The 17,207-nt window shown below is 40.3% G+C and overlaps 1 protein-coding gene across 2 annotated transcripts in view; it reads right to left on the reverse strand.

The window, feature by feature from the left end:
• LOC109287339 (pulmonary surfactant-associated protein D-like) overlaps positions 1 to 9,160 on the reverse strand; it is a 14,643-nt gene extending 5,483 nt beyond the window's left edge. The window contains exons 1-6 of one of the 2 annotated variants that reach the window (XM_019502311.1): positions 9,131 to 9,160; positions 8,005 to 8,209; positions 4,100 to 4,216; positions 2,922 to 3,029; positions 2,368 to 2,484; positions 141 to 257 (exon numbers count right to left, since the gene is read on the reverse strand). In XM_019502311.1, the coding sequence (XP_019357856.1) occupies positions 141 to 257; positions 2,368 to 2,484; positions 2,922 to 3,029; positions 4,100 to 4,216; positions 8,005 to 8,194 (649 nt within the window). In that variant the 5' untranslated portion in view covers positions 8,195 to 8,209; positions 9,131 to 9,160. Of the gene's footprint in view, positions 1 to 140; positions 258 to 2,367; positions 2,485 to 2,921; positions 3,030 to 4,099; positions 4,217 to 4,332; positions 5,735 to 8,004; positions 8,210 to 9,130 lie in introns of those variants that run through there. The other variant, XM_019502312.1, reaches the window with a different exon arrangement.
• Between the last annotated feature and the right edge of the window lie 8,047 nt (positions 9,161 to 17,207).

Raw genomic sequence — 17,207 nt, forward strand, 5'->3', positions numbered from 1 at the left:
GGGGGGGGGGGAGGGGAGGGTGTCATCTACACCTAAACCTGTTTGTGGGTATCAGCATAAAGTCACCTAAAATTCTTTAGTACACATTAAAAGGGAAAGCATATTAAATCCTTTCCACCCCAAAATATTGCTCCACTTACCAGAGAGTCCACTGTCTCCCTTTGTTCCTTTTTCACCTTGTGAGCCTTTATCTCCCTTTGGCCCAGAAGACCCAGTTCTACCTGTGGGACCCTGTGAACCTGTAGCTCCTTGTAACCCTATCAGTGGATCATATGGAACAGACACAAAAAGAACAAGATAATTTGAAGATATTTTTCCTTTCTGAATATAAAACAATCAGATACCAGAGTGTTTTACAAACATTAATCACTGAAACCTTGCTATCCTTCTTGTACTAAACAGTAGATTATTACACATTTTGCAAATCAAAGAACTGATGTTTGGAGAAGTCAACCAAACAGACTAGTGGCACTTAGCAAAACAGTAGCAAGGCTAAGAAAGTGATTCAGTGTTTGTGGTACCCTGCTTCACTAAGGCCCCGGACAGATTTTAAATTAAAGGCACAATGGGAATACAATCCTAACAGATGCATTTCTTGGCCTTCAAAATGTGCATGGCAGGAGGTACAATTGTGGAGACTGAGCATCAGATCCCATTATACCATGTTGCTGGTGCAGGGGGAGGGGGGAAGAAGAGCGGGCTGGGCTGGGCTGGGCTCTGCCTGCACCAGCATTAACTCTCTGTGCTCCCTTGGGTGGGAGAGTGTCAGCTGATTAAGGCTTCCAGCCAGGGGCTCTCCTGGCTGGAAGCCTCGGCCAGCAGATCCAAGCTCTCTGGACCAGGAGCATATCATGCGCTTCCTGACCTAGGAGCCCTCTGAGCCCCCAGCGACAGAAGTGCACCATACATTCCCCTGGCTGTGAGCCCTGGTCAGCAGATCTGAGCTCCCCTGGCTGGAAGCCCTGAACAGATGACTGGAGCCCACAGGAGTCTTGCAGGGCTCCAGTGTGTTTTGGAGGCTTGGAGCACTATTCACACATTCAATTAACGGTGTTATAGAAACCACCCACAAAGTTATTACACATAGTTCATGTAATAACTTTGCAACTAATTGCTTGGTTTATCATGCCACTAACTGATTAAATGTGTCGCCAGGATACTTCTTAAGATATGATTAACCAGTTAATCATGTCCTAAGTATAATGTATGTAAGGGGCCCAAATGAACAAGAAATGCTCTTACACTTCTACTCACTTTGACATAGGATTGAGAGTCAGGAACCTTGATTTTTAATCAAACCTTAGATGGAAGCTGCTGCTGATTTTAGACAAAGCACAACTGCCATAGGCTAAATCCTAATTTCTCCATTTGTAAAATACTACTTAGCTCCCTACCCCAGAGGCTTGCCTTCAGAATTGATACATATTTATACAGCACTACATAAAGATGAAGTATGAGATGACATTTATATGGCTTTTACTATTTGCTTATTGATTTTGTGGTTGAGCAACAATTGTTCAGCAAAATGCTAGCACTTATAATCCTGGATGTAAATGCATCATATGATAATGTCTGCTGAATTTCAACCATGAACATTAGATTATTTAGGAGTGTTAGCTACTCTTATCAAGACAGACAATTCAGTTTATATTTAACTTACTTAAACCACTTTCTTATTATATAGATGCTGCTGATGGACAAAACTAAACCAGCTCTATTAAGATTAACATGCCAGAGCATTCTGTAATGTGGATTAAATAAAGATAGCGACTCTGGTTGAGGGGGGAAAAAAGATTCTCTCATGTAATTCAAACTAAAGATCAGGGAAGTCAGTTTAACTATTAATTATTGTTGCACTTTTACCCACCAATCAGTGCTCTTAGACTTGACAGCATTAAATTTCTACCATATGTATAAATTCTAAAAGTTATATAGCCAAAGTTTCCAGTTAGGTAAATAAAATACCAGTACATTGATATATACATAGACATAGACATATATGGATTGTTTTCTATCTGGTTAAAATTCAGAAAGATCAGAATTTTAAAAAAATGCTTCCAATAAAATATATATTGGAAATGTTATTTCCAAGAACTGACTCTTGATTTTTTGAACAAAAGCAATTAAGTTTCAGATAAGCATCTGGACTTTGGGTTTTTATTTAACTAACTAGAAACTCTGACCTTTTCAGTGTGTGGGCTTTACAACATTTTCCTGTGTGACTCAAATTCCCTGCAGATATGAATGGGCACTCCACTGAAGTCAACAGAGCTATCGCAATTTATTACAGCGATGAATTTGTTCTGTAATTTCAAACTATACTACATCTTTTTAACAGGCAGTATAAGTGTGGTCTAAGTTGCTTACCTCTGTCTCCTTTGTCTCCCTTTCCTCCCTTTTCACCGACTGGACCTTTGTCCCCTTTTGGCCCAGGGGAACCAGGATTTCCTGGCAGACCTTGCTGACCTGCGGTTCCTGGCAGTCCTAGCATATGAACAAGGGAATGAGACAGGCAAAGAAAAAGCAGTTACATTTTGTAGGTGTTTATTTTTACTTTACATGTCTTTTGCTTACAGTAAACGTGAGCTTCTGCTTGATGATCTACTGACTGACTGAAGAATGTGTGGGGAGACTGGAGGAGTGTGCATGATTTCAAATTTAGCAGCAACATATAATGGAAAGTAAAGTTCAGCTGGAAAAGTCCTGTTGCTTTTTGTTCTGAAGCTATTTGTTGTCAAACTCTACCAGGAGAGGAAGACAATTCAAATAAAACTGGACTATTTCCAGCACTATATGGACAATTACAGAAATGAAAAGAAAATTAAATGCTCAACTGCAGAGTATTCATCAATGACCTATTTCCTAATACAGCATCATTAGATCAGAAGCAGCTGCAAATCAGGTTAAAGAAAACTACTTACCTATTTCTCCCTTTGCTCCTTTTTCACCTGATAAACCTTTATCCCCTTTTGGCCCCGCAGGACCTCCAGCTCCCCTGTCACCCTTCAAACCTGGGACTCCTTGCAATCCTGACAAATGAAAGAAAAGGACCATTTATTTACATCCTTAATACAGTTTATTTACTTTATTCTTCTGTCAAAAGTAATACTGCTACTTGTCAAGGTCTGCTTTTGATTATAACTTTTGACTGGTTGCAACCTGTATGCATGTGCAAATTACTAGGAAAAACCTGAGAACTGTTAAATTGGAATGCCATAAGATAAAGTCAATAGTCAATGTAATATGAATATAATATGATATTCATATTTCTATTTAGCTACTTAAACAAAGTTAAAGTTCCATATTAAAACAATCATGCTTACTTAAATTCAGCAATGTGTAAGCACTTTAAAAAATAAAGTGCTAGAAACTAGAAATGGGAGGACAGAAATATTTGCAGCTGAACAACAAAAACTCAAACTCATTAAATATTGTCTGTAAAGATGAATACAAATCTTAAATCAGGGGCAAGGAAAAGTTCACCAAATATTAAAGATACCTGAAAAGCAAGAAGTGAACATGTTGTAGTTATTTATGATTTTGCAGAAACAGCATATGAAGTTTACTACTAAACTGAATGAAATTCTAGGTAAAACTTAAGGGATGACAACCTAGCTAGTCTGAATCAAGACTGAATAAAATCTTTTTCTGAGCTATATTAAGTTAAACCACTGACTTTTAGAAATGTCCACTACCAGAAACAAGCTAAAATCTTCATCCAAACTTCAAGGCTTAGGCTGGTCTCTACTATAAGAATATTTATGCTTTCCCTTAGCACAATATAGAATTGTTTCATTATAATATGTTTGCTATGACTATCTTTTGACTTTTCTGAGTTTGGATTTTAGCTATATTCCTTAAGAGATTATTCACACTGTTTCCACAGGCAAAACTCATCAGTAGAATTTTTTCTAGATATTCATCCTAAATCATCTTCCATCCAGTTCTCATCACAGTACTCTGAGTTATGAAACTTTCAATCAGCTCTTTATCTTATGTGGTTAAAAAGATCACATTTAAAATATATATTTTTCTCCTTTCATATTTGGCATGGTTCATAGCTTGTTTCCTTCCCAACCAAAACAATCAAAACACTTACCTCTACCTCCAACATCTCCTTTTGAACCCTTTTCTCCTTGTGAACCCTTTGCTCCTTCTGGACCAGCAGGACCCATCTTTCCCGGAGGACCCTGTGACCCTTTTAATCCTTGTAATCCTAGTATTTGAACAACAACAATTTTTTTTAGAGAAAAATAAAAGAATAAAAAAGATGAGTAACAAAAAGTTTGTAAGTGTTATAAGATGAGATGTAATAAACTGGATCAAAATTACCTTGTAGCATACCCTTTCAACTCCACTGGGTAAAAATCAAGTAAGAATTTGACCCTTGTAATATAATGGAATCCAGAAATCATAAAAAGGTAGAAAAATAAGGATGGAAGGGACATCTGGAGCTTATCTACTCCATCACTGTCTGTACTGGAGGGGGGGTACCTTTTTAGCAGGTGTGCCACACATTAGCCTGTATCCTCCCCGACTGCCACACTGATCCTCTTCCTCTGACTAATCTGCTTCCTCTTTCTGTTTCCTACCCTGTGCTCCCTGCCTGATCTGATCTTTCCACTTCCTGTCCTATCTGATGTTGTGTTGCCTGTCCCCTCACTGATGTGCTACATGCTATACATGTGCCACCTGTGGTATCAGTGCTGCAGTTTAGCTGCCCCGGGTCTAAATCATCTGAGACAAATGTTTGTGTAACCTACAATTAATAGTTTGATGCAGAAATTTCTACAGCTTCACTGGGTAAACTTCCAGTGTTTTTTGTTTGTTTTCCATGGTAGTGGTAACAATTTTAGTGGCAGCTCTTCACTATGCGCCCCTTCCTAGATAGGATAGTTTAATTAAAATTAAAAGAATTCTGGTAGAAAACAAAGCACACTTTGCATAGGGTAGCAATTCGTGTTCTGATTCCAGTTGCAATGTTCTTTTCGATGACTTCACCGATATAAGTAGCATAGAAAGTGAGAAATAAGCAATGGAAAATGATATTATGTGGACCAGAAAGGAGAATATTCCCATGTATGTTTAACTAAACTGTTTAGAATAATTAGGAAAATCCAGTAAAAAAAAAGGCACGGTGAGTATTCACCCAGATAAAGCACATTAGTTCATGCATCTCATCATTTGACTGGGAATACAGGACAACTGAGATGCTAACAAGAATGATGATAGAAAAGCAAAAACATTGGCAATATTACTATAAATATTTGCAAGAGTACTGACTGTAAAAAACAAAAATAAACCCCGCCCCCAAAGCTTTAGCAGTTATTTTGAAAAGCTCCTTTCCTTTCTCTTACAATGGATTTGGTATATAATGTTCAGGTATAACTTGTGGACATAAAATGGTAGGAAAGAAATTCCTATTTTAAGGTTCTAGTAATTCTAGCAAGGAACAAAACCAAACCATGTGACATAAATGATCAGAAACAGATAGCAAATGTTCATAGATAAGCCTGTAAATAGTTTACCAGAAAATACCTAATTGCAGAAGCAGTTTGAGAAACAAATCACAACGAATGGCCAAATATTTAAAAAATAACTTTTTGCAAAAACAGACATAAGACATAATAGTTTGACTAAACTTCACAACAAATCCCAGTAATGTTACCAGTTCTTTTATGTGTTGTAACTACAGTAAATTCCCTTTCCATAACTATCAAACAAACATACTGATGGCATGTGCAGATGAAACGGGGGCTCTAAATTGAAGCAGGGGGGTTTTAAAAATACTGCTTCAATTTAGGACCCTTTAAATCTCCGTGTTGTTCACACACCCAAACTTACCTGCCTCTCTGGCAGTGGGGAGGGGAGGAAGAGCTGCCGGCTGGTGGAGTGGTCCCTGGGCTTTGCGGGGGGAAAGGGGCTGGTGCTTCCCTCTGCGGGAGCAGTGGCCCCTCCTGACAGCACCCACCCATAGGCACCTGGCTTGGGCACTCCTGGGGGGCATCACAACTATGGAGGGAAGCACTGGGCCCCTGCGTAGCTCAGGCAGGCAGGCTCCAGCGGCAAAAAAATAAAGATTTTGGGCAGACCCTGCCTTCCCAGGCTGCTGCCAAGCTGCCTGCACGGGCTTCCTGCAGAGCCCCTGAGCTGCACGGAGCCCAGTGCTTCACTCTACAGCTGTAGGGGCACCAAACTAAAACTCCTCAGAGCAGTTTTGGTTTGCTGCACCCCAAGTCATTTAAGGTGTATTACACCGCTGAGTTTGCTACAGTGCTTGGAATTACTGCACAATATGCTGCGAATACATGCAAACACCAACACCATTAAAGTGGTGCAAAAGCATTTAACCCACTTTAAAGTGTCGTGCACACCTGCCCCTCATTTTGTCTACACACAGCCCTACAGTTCTTAGCACCCCTCTTTCTTCCTCTTTCCCAGCCCTCTGGCACTTGACAGCATCCCTGCTCGGGGCTCTGAAATTGATGTATATACCTTTGGTGGTAGGATCAAATGTTTCCTCCACTATGTATTCTGGAACCGATACTTGGAATTAGATTGTTCTCTATCACTGCAAACAACACAACAGTATCCTACAATATGCACTAAACAGAATTGATACAAGATAAGGCACAGGGAAATATTTTCATACAAAGAAGGATTTGGAATATTTTAAGGTACATAGATCCCCTCATTTCATAAATGCTGGACCCACTCTGCTGGGTTTTACTGTGGAACTCACTTTAGTATTGTGTAAAAAGCATTAACCAAGATTAGTGCTTACAAGCTAAGCATTCACATTTCCCTTTTAATGACCTTTTCACCTCTTTTTACATCTGAGTGTTTCAGGAGAAAAAATGTAAGCAACTTTCATAATGTTCTGTTGATGATGAAATCTGTAGCTTAGCTACATTTTTGTATTTTTATATTTGACTTTTTTAAAAAGAGGAACAAATGTGTTCTTTTAAAAAGAAATGAAAGAAAAGGAAGGCACTTCCTCTACCTTGCTCTAACAATAACAAGTTTCTCTCATGACCAATCTGGGTCATGTTTCTAAGTGGTGACCTAGAGGTGAAAGATTTTACACTGCAACACCTATCTTTAAGGGCAGGTGTAGACAAAATAGGGGCCCTAAATTGAAGCGGTGGGTTTTAAAAAACACTGCTTCAATTTACGGCTGATTAAACCCCTGTATCATGCACACACCCTGCTGACTTACCTGCCTCTCCGGTGGGGAGGAGAGGGTGAGCCGCTGGCAGGCAGAGTGGTCCCTGGGCTGCAGGAGAGTTGGTACTTCCCTCCGCAGCAGCAGCAGCCCTCCCCTCCCCATGGTGGCACCCACCCACAGGCACCTGGCTCAGGTGGTCCTGGGGGGCACCCTAGCTGTGGAGGGAAGCACCAGGTCTCCGCAAAGCTCAGGAAGGCAGGCAGGCTCCAGGGAACAAAAAAAAAAAAAGATCAGGCTCATCACTTTTCTTGGGTTTTCCCAGGCTGCTGCCAGGTTGCCTGCAGGGCTTTCTGCAGAGGCATGGAGCTGCACAGAACCCAAGGAGTTTTAGTTTGCCATTTAAGGTGCATTACACAGCTGAATTCCCTACAGCAGCTGGAATTAATGCGCAAATCGTTGTCAACGTGTGCAAACACTGACACCACTAAAACTGTGCAAAAGCATTTAGTCCACTTTAAAGTGTCATGCACACACACCTCCCGTTTCGTCTACACATGGCCTGAGACACTAGTCCTAGACAGTAACAAGTTTTATTTTTACTTTAAATAGTATTGTCAACTTAGACCCAACCCTTTATATTTAGCAGTAGGAATTTAAGGACCATCAGATTTTACATGCTTTATGATCACCTACATTCAGAAACCTTTTAATACACATTCTACAGATGTACATAATTTGCCATAAGCTTCCCATTAATTAAAAAGTTAAAATAATTAGCAATGAAGTGTGTGTGTGTGAACAGTAAGTATGGCACTAGGAAACAAATAGTTCTATACCTGGATTTCCCTTTTCCCCCTTAGGACCTTCCTTCCCATCTCTTCCATCTCTGCCTGGTAATCCACTCTGAGCAGGCCCACATACCACTATTGTACATATGTTTGGCTCCGATTTTTGGACAACCTGAGTTGGATTTGCAATGGATATTGTCACCACAGTGAAAGCACTCAAAATTGAAAGCAGCAGCATTGTTCAGTTTTCTGACCTGTAAAATAATATTGATAGCATTACTTCAAAAGTCTTTGGACTCCATATAAAATTTTGTATTTCTTAGTGCAAACTGATTAAAGATATCAATGTAAATTCTTTTTAAACAGTATGAGTGTTCATGAATGACAGATCATGAAGCTATTTTTTAAAGTTTTTCTTCCCTAAGCTACTGACATCTTGAAATAACAAAGCAGCTGAATTGACGCTCCATTATGCTGCCCACTGTCAAGATAGTTGCATAAACTCTGTACTGGATCCTGTTTTTTGTTCTATGCTAGTGAACCACACAAACGATATCCTACTGTGGGAAATCAGGGTCTTGATCAGCCAATGGAGTATTTCAGTTGTGCTCTTTGTCTTGTAAGATATAAATACCCCATTTGCATCTCAGCTCACAAGTTCCTCTTGGCTCAGTACTAGTTTATTCAAAATATACTGCAGGTGGAGTCAATTTGCAAAGTCCCTGTATTTTAGGAATGGGCAGCCAAGAAACTAACAAACATACCAGAGATTGTATCTATTGTATTTGCATGTACCCAACCATGGAAAGGATTAGTTAAACATTGACAGGTGTCTTTGAAGGGACAATACCAAATAAAAATCAGCTCCAATGTTATGAAACCTATTTAATGAACACTGTGTGTGTACACTTGTACCTTGAGTAAAAACAGGGCTACAAAAGTCATTCTTCAGATCTGTTCAATGTGATACCACCTGCTCTATCAGACTTAATATCTGAATATTGTTAGTGAGCATAGTGTCACATAATAATATTTAGGTATTATATCTACTCTTACACACACATAAAGTAAATTCCAAATATAAGTCTTTGGAAAAGGTGTATAAGAATGCAGATTCATTATTAAAGGAAAGAAAAAAAGGCATGATACTATAGATAGGATTCAGTTACTTACTCTGTAATTTCTGGTGCTTTGTTGAAGCCTTAATAGGAATAAAAGAGAAAGTATTCAGCCTTCCTTTTATACTGTAGGCATTAGGCAACATGAGCTCTCATTTGTCAATTTAGGTTGCTGAAGGATATTTTACCACCCAGTGTATCTTGAAACACTGATGGGAAGGAGGGCATAGTATGAAGAAGGTAAATTCCTCTGTTCACAAAACAACAGGAACTGTAATGGCTTAAAATTACACAGCAGAAGTCAAACGTATTGCCTAGTTTGACTTCTGGAATATTTGGCAATACTGGAAAAAATGGATGGGTAAATAATTGCCCAGTACAAATTGCATTTACTGGGCCTTACTAAAGACTAGTGAAATCAATGCAAAGATTCAATGGGTTTTACATCAGACCCATATCAGAGAGAAATCGGATCCCACTGAACTTAGCAGTCAAGCAAACAGCTAAAATTACTAATGGTTCAGTACAGTTTCTGAAATACACAGAGTGCAAATTTCTGTCTTTTCCTTAAATGCTGTATATCATAGCTCTTCTCTTATAAAACAGTTTTGTCTCAAAAAAATTAGACCATGCAAATATATTTTTTTTTTCTGTAGTATGCTCATTAATCAATGCCTTTCTTATTTCCAGGAAAGTCTGAATCAACTGAAAAGATATTAAAACTCTCTGGGAACTCCAGCAGTTTCTGGAACCAAAGTGCAAACCAAAGATTGTTTTAAGATTTAGAAAGGTTTCAGTAGGTTTTTATTGCTTCCAATTTCTGGTCAGGACCACACTCAGAATGTACCAGAAAATACATCCCTGGTACTGAGGAATGAATACAGATTAAGAGATTTGTATGTCTTAGGTAAGCATCCAGTTTTGTGTGCTTCCCAAGATATAGCCTTTCTTCAAGGTTTACTCATTACTATCTATTAAATTGTGCATAGCCAGGGATGCAGAATAACATGTACCCCTTGTGGAAGGGGGTCTATTTCGATGTCAGTATTGTAGAGCAAAACTGGAAGAAAACCAGTGAAACTTGCTTATTTGTTATTGTTGTTAATTTCACACACATTTTTCTATCGATAGGGACAGACATTACACATAAACTGGTTTAAGTGATCAGAAACTGGTTTAAACCTGTAACAGAGCAGCTGTTCAGTGCACATAAACCAGTTTGAAAGTGGCTGAAGCCAGTTTGAGATAAACCTGGTTAAATGTAGTATCAGACTTAACTGATTTGAGTCATACTGGTTTATAAAATGTCTGTCGCAAACCCCTTGCTGATTTAAGTTCAATCAGAGTCCCCCAGGACCCTGGCATGCTCTCTGGGCTGGGTGGGGCTCTCTGCTCCACAGCAGGGCTGGCCCCTCCCCTCTGCCCCTCACTGGATCTCAGCACAGGTTTACAGGGTCAGCAGGGTCTGCTGGCCCTGTGCCCCCCTCACCACTCATTGCTTGAGCAGAGATCCCTTCCTCCTCTCTGCCCCATCGGGGACCATAGCCAGTATGTGGTATGCTAGCTAATGCCAAGAAGTGTCTGTGTGTGTCTCTGTCTTCAAGTTCACTTGGACAGGCAGACAGATCAGTGACTGCTTCGGACTTTTGGAGCTAATCAACAGGTCAGCCAGTAAGCTAAGAAGTTTGAAGTAATGTAGAGAAAGGCTATTGTTTTGCTAATCGAGTGGTAAAAACTGTTATCAGCCTCCTGCTGAGCTGGATTGCTTGCCTGTTAGTTTGCTGGAGACAGTATGATGAAGCAGGGAGAGAGATTGAAAAGCTCTGTATCATCAACAGGTGCATGCACTGTACGCCCCCACTTGCCTCAGAGTGTTAGCATGAGGCTGTGGGCTGGCAACACTCTTGCCCCTTGAGCAGCCAGCAGGAAAAAGCCTGGGACTGTGCAGGCAGACATCCCTAATGAGAGAGTTCTGCTGAGCCTGGCCACGCCCCCCTCAGCTCAGCACTGGAAGGGGGGCTGCTGCTGTAGCACCCCCGGCTTCTAGCTTGAGCCACTGCAGGCATGTGCCTGGATTTTCTCAGTCCAGAGAAAATGTCTGTCCATCTTCAAACCAATTCAGCCTAGCTTGGTTAGACTAACCTGCAAAGGTTGAATCAATTCAGGCTCAGGCTTTTTGAATGTCTGTCCCTAGCCCATGTTATTGTAGCAGGTTTGGGTTCCAGGGGTAGCCATGATGTCCCATGGTGGTCACACAACCCCTGCCTGACTCCAGTTCTAGGATGCCTTCCCCTTCTTATCCATCTGCCTCACCTTTGATGGAATTGTGTTACTGGAAGGGAGGCTGCCTAAGGGTCCTAGAGTGAGCCACAGTCCTTCTAGCTGGCAGTATGTCCCTCCCAGGCCATGTTGCAGTCTGTTTTGCCCCTCTTGGGTAGAGTGGGTCCTTCTAACCACTTGTGCCAAGACAGGGCACTTGTAGCCTTAAAGGCTGTTATGTGGCTCCATCTGCTCCTTTATACCACACCCATGCCTCTCAGGTGTACTTTCTAATCACTTCCTTGTTGGGTCTCAGCCTTCTCAGCCTCTTCCCCTTTCCTCTGGCTGGGTCTTCTAGCCTGGGCCTTCTGTGCCGGACCTAGATTTGAAGCACTAGCTCTTGCCTGGATTACTTTAGTTATGGCCTCCCTGGCCCTGTCTGAGCCCTTCTCTGGGTCCATTGGCCCCAAGCTCTTCCCTGCTCTGGGCCTGCTGGCCCCAGTGTACATCTTGGACCTGACCCCAGGCAGGGCCCAAGGCAGTCACATGCCCCTTGGCCACTAATGGAATGTCTGAACCACCCTTCAGTTCCTTCCACAAACCACCAATATAAGCTATAGCAAAGGAATATGCCCATCTGGCTACCTTTTTCTACAACAAGGCTTTCCCTTATCCTGGGTCAAATTATTTTGCAGGGCAGCAGCATTCTTTTTGCCTTCCTCAAGGTAACACTGGTGCCATCTAAGAGCTCTCCTGGGCCTGCTGTTATGGAGCTCCTTCCACTTCAGCCCCCAAGGCCAGATTGCCTTCCCTGGCCTTGGCCCTGGTTCATATCTCTCCCTGCCTCTGCCCTATTCTGGTCAGATGACTCCACAAGGTTCACTACAGGTACCCTCTACTTAGGCTCACTAGACAGTCTCCATGGCAGACAAACTGCAGGAGTGCCCTGTCTCTCCTGCAGAGCTCCAACTTACAGTCCTACTGCTCATGCAAACATTGTCCTATTGTTCTACTGCAGAGCTACTAACTCTGTAGTAAACACCCATAGTCCTTGCTTTCTTGGGCCAGCTCTCCTGCAGCTTCTCCGTGGCAGTCTTCCCCACATGAATCTCTCCCTGGGCTCTTTCTCCCTCAAAGTAACATAGTTTCCCAGACTTTCTGTTACGGTTACCCGCTAAAACAAAAAAAAGACAATTTTTCATGATCTGAAAAAAGCATTATAGCCAAACAACTGAATCATCATTAATATTTCACAGCTTAACCCAATACTGGTAGAAATTATTGAACTTTCTGTAGTCTTCAAACCAAAAATTTCTAGATTCTTTACAAGCATGTCAGTATTCACAATAATCCAGTGATGTGTTCTCTCTCTTTTGTAAGAGGCTTAGGCAAGATTTGCAAGCATAGCTTTAAATTAAGGGCACATTTTCAGAAGTACTAGTTTCTTGGCCAGATCTTCAAAATAATTATTGATTTTGGGTGCTTTACTTGAGACACTTATTATGATCTGATTTTCATGGAGTAAGCAGCTCATTATGAAAGTCAGGTGCTTTGAAGGTCCTCAGACTGAACACACAACCATCAAAAATAATTTGCAACTCAAAGTTTTTAGTGTTCTCAACAGCAGCTGCTGGGTACTAGAATGCTGAAAATAAGGCCATTTATGTGTGTTTAAATATGGACTTAGAAGTCTCACATTACAGTCCAGCTTTCTAAAAATCTTGGTTTAGATGACATGGTCAAATTCACACTTAAAGACAGTAGTAGACTCAGGAACAGATCCACAGATCTCAGCCTCTCAAGACCCTCTCCCTTACCTTACAAAAAATGTTGACACAAGCCTATTTCTTCTCTTATGAGAACAACTTTCCAATTAATTCAGTAGGACTTTCTAATCCGGTATTTAATATCTACTTTGTCTAGCATAGAGATAATCTTGAGTAAATGGTGTGCCCATAAGAAATATGGTGCATGCATAAATTCATTGACTGTACTACTCAAAGTAGAAGGTAAATTCCATCTATGGCAAAACAGAAGCTAGGACAGTGGTCAAAAACCAGTTGATTGTGGAGCCTCTGACAGTTGAACTCAGTCTGTCAGATGCTCCATGATCAGGAGTGGCAGGACGCAAATGGCTGGGCTGAGCCACATGCCCTGCCACCTGGGCTGGGATGGGTGAGGGGGGTCAGAGGCCAGGTGGCTTGTCTGGGACGGGGATGGCAGGGCGCACTGGGGTGTCCAAAAGTGATCTTCACCATAAAAAGGTTACAGACCACTGAGCTAGGAGAAATTGATCTGGACTAAAAGTGCAGAACAGAATCCAAACACATACAATTATCTAACTTCTTAAATATTTGACGAAATTGGCAAAAGCACATATAATTTATAAGTGACAGTCAAAAGCAGCAAACAATGCATGCACGGTGATTCTTTATTCCTTAAATAATTCCATTTTTCTTTCTTTGGAGATTCTGAGATCTAAATTCTGGTTGAAAACAGATTTAATGTCACTTATTAGAAAACAGAAAAGACAGTCATTAGCTAAGAGCATATGGGTACAACTAAGCAGGATAAACACAATGGCCCTATATGCTGGAGTAAAATAAATAAGCCTACTTTGAGGAGGTTGATTCCTACAATATTTACTGTTAGTCTAGCTTCAGACTTATGTACCTGAATCAGTGCCAGTCCTACATGAGATTGTGACCATCTTGAAATATCTGACAAATGGTGATCTGCAACGGCTGTTTTCAGACACAGAAAAATTGTGATGGGAAAAATGCCATAGACATTTGTAGAGACATTTTGCATCACAGAGCTTCTGAAAATGAAACTCAGCTGCAGAACTCAGGACTATGGTGAAGGGATGACCCTCTCCTATGACTACCACTTATGAACACTGGAACCATTGGATCAATATGAATGTGGCTCTGCAGCCCCTCTGTTGGTGTCCTCTATGACTCATCTTACACATTCCCTCTGTCTGGATTGATATGAAACAAATGTTACAACTCCTGTAGGGTGTTCAGAAGTCCCCACCTGGCTGTTTTGCCAGATCATCCCCTATGCAATCAATATATGGGGATTACATGATATGGGGAGAGACCTGCATTTGGGTTTCAGCTGGATGGGTAAATTTCACTCTAATACAAATAAAAATGGTTGTTTTGCCTGTAAAAATACCTTCAATGACAATAAAAACAAACAAAAAAACCCCAACTGCAGTAACTCACACAAATAATCAAGAAAAAGCAATAATTTATTTTTTCTTATTCTGCCAACAAACGTTTTCTTTTTCATAGTCATTATAAATGGTTGCCTGTCATCATCATCACAATTTTGTTTATATAGTGTCAGGCACTATAAATAAGACAGTCACTCTCTGAAATTTGCCATGGTCAGTATTTCTGGCACAAGGGCCATATCCTGCAAACCAGCATGTGGTAGAGGGGTAACCACATGGGTTGGCCAGGTCAGATCCAAGTAAAAGGTTAGACTCAAGTATTGGAAATGATACAATGTGTGGGGGAAGGGTCAGAGAAGAGGAAAAATAAGAGTTATATGTACTTACTCAAATGGCTCCTTTCAATTTCATTGCATGTCTATTTGATTTCTTTTTCTAAATAAAATAAGTGATTTAATGGTTCCATTCACCAGCAAACAACTGTGATATAGTTAAAATTTTCCCTGGTGTTTAGCTGTGAATTTTGGGATCTTTCTCCACTGATGACAGCTGCTAAAATTGCCCCTGGATTTAAATTTAAAATTAATAAAACAGTGTCAGCCCATCAGACCCTGTGTGCATCTCCACTACAAGTTCTTTAGTTATTCGTATTACCCAGTTCTTTGGGCTGTAGAAAAGTTGATACATTTCAATTCTTTGTCCTATGCGCAGAGTAGGCTTGAAAACTCACGTTTCTTTTCTCTGCAGTCAAATGACCTGGATGTAGAATGGTGGCCTTATTACAGTGTGTACAAATTATAATGGAGATGTTAGCTTGTGAACAGCTCCTCTTTGATTGATGACGGAGAGGAAACATCTCCCTTCCAACCAAGAATGGTACAACATTCCTGTGGCAACCACAGCAATGACTTGCACAGGAAAGTAATATTAGGAAATTGCTTTTAGCTTTAGCTTGCAAATCAGAATTATGCCAAGTCATTTCTTCTTGGACCACAGACCAACACTAATGAATGAGCTGACCTGGCTTTGTGCAATCCTATAAGATAAGCAGAAGCTATACATCTATATACACAATTAGGTCCCAAATAACTTACTGAGCTCCCAAATTAATTTACTGACCATATTCAAAAAGACAGCTGCTTTATTAGGGTCTCGTGGTTTATCTTAATACAAGACAGGAACCCCTAGTAGAGGGCTTCCACTTTATCAGAATTATATTCAGTTGCTATAAACCATCACCACCTCCCCTAAATGACCCCAAATTAATGACCTATTTGTACACCTGAAACTTGTATCTTGCAGAGTCTGAAATGTGTGTATCCTAAATAGACCTATCAATGCAGTGGAGTTTCTAGGGTTATGGCTTTATGAGTAGGTTTCTATGTGGTAACCAGAGGTGAAAATTTGCACAGTAATGTTCAGAAGGAGTTGCTAGCAATGATTCAGTTGTGAAAACTATGTGGTAGACTCTCTGTACTGTAGCATACATACTTGTTATGGGTGATTTTAAACCGTGTGGAAATAGTGGGGTACATAATGGACTAAACCTTGTATAACATTTTTGAGGGGAAAAAAAGTAAGTCAGGTTTACTTTACTATTGATACTTTTCCACTACTGGAGCTTTTCATATATAAATCACTACAGAGTTTACAAAGGTGGGAAAGCATTAGACCCATTCTACAGATTGAGAAACTGAGATACAGGAAAGACAAATGATTTACCAACAAGTCACTGGCACAATCAAGATTGCATCCTTTTTAAAACTAGCCCCTCCTCTAACCTGTATAGATTATCTCTCTACTATTCTAAGGCTGAATTTCTCATTTGCACTCACAGAAAGACAATACAACCTCTTCACTGACTTGCAGCCTAATCATAGTGTGACTTGCTCATATTTATTTTGTTATGAAAACTCATTACTCTGACTTTCTTTCCCTTGTATTTGAAACTTTTAAAATGACTATATTGACACAAAAGAGGCTTTCTGGCAATCCTCAGCAGCAAAAAGGAACCTTTCATAACATGTAAAGTCCATTACATGAAAACAAACTAATACAAATTCCCTGAAGACAATTTTTAGTGTAATCCATCACTTTCTCTCATTGAAAGTTTTCAGCTGGATAAAGAACATCCTTTATGTGATCCCTTCCTGAGAGACAGAAAACAATTGCAGGTAAATTCCTATAATTTCTGGAGCATCTGTATAGGAGATATCACTTCAAACAACAATAGAGGCTGCCTGGGAATTTGAACTCTGTCTGGGAATCACATCTATCTTTCCCCACAACACATCCGACAATTGAAATCATTGGCACACTTGTCTCTCTTTCTCTTTCTTTTGTTTTTTGAAGTTATTCACACTGAGAAAATAATGCTCTTGGGAACTGATTTTGAGTTTAGACCCATATCTGAAGTCAGGATCAAGCCCTCACCTCTGAGCACTCATACATCTGTTTAGGCAGCTATATCATTTCAAAACTTGGTGAAATTGATCTACTATATGGTATTTAGTGACATGGAGAAACTAGCAATACAGAAGTGCTTATGGATATGTGCAGGGCATTAGAATTAAACTAACCGAACCAAAGTTATAGTGATCTAAATGCCTGATCGTACAGATGTGCCTGATCATACAGGCTTAAATCATCCAAAAATGACACTCCCAATCTTAACTGGTTCACATGAATAG

This window comes from Gavialis gangeticus, unplaced genomic scaffold, assembly GCF_001723915.1.
Source record: "Gavialis gangeticus isolate Ggan-Ray unplaced genomic scaffold, GavGan_comp1, whole genome shotgun sequence".
NCBI classification, from domain to species: domain Eukaryota; kingdom Metazoa; phylum Chordata; order Crocodylia; family Gavialidae; genus Gavialis; species Gavialis gangeticus.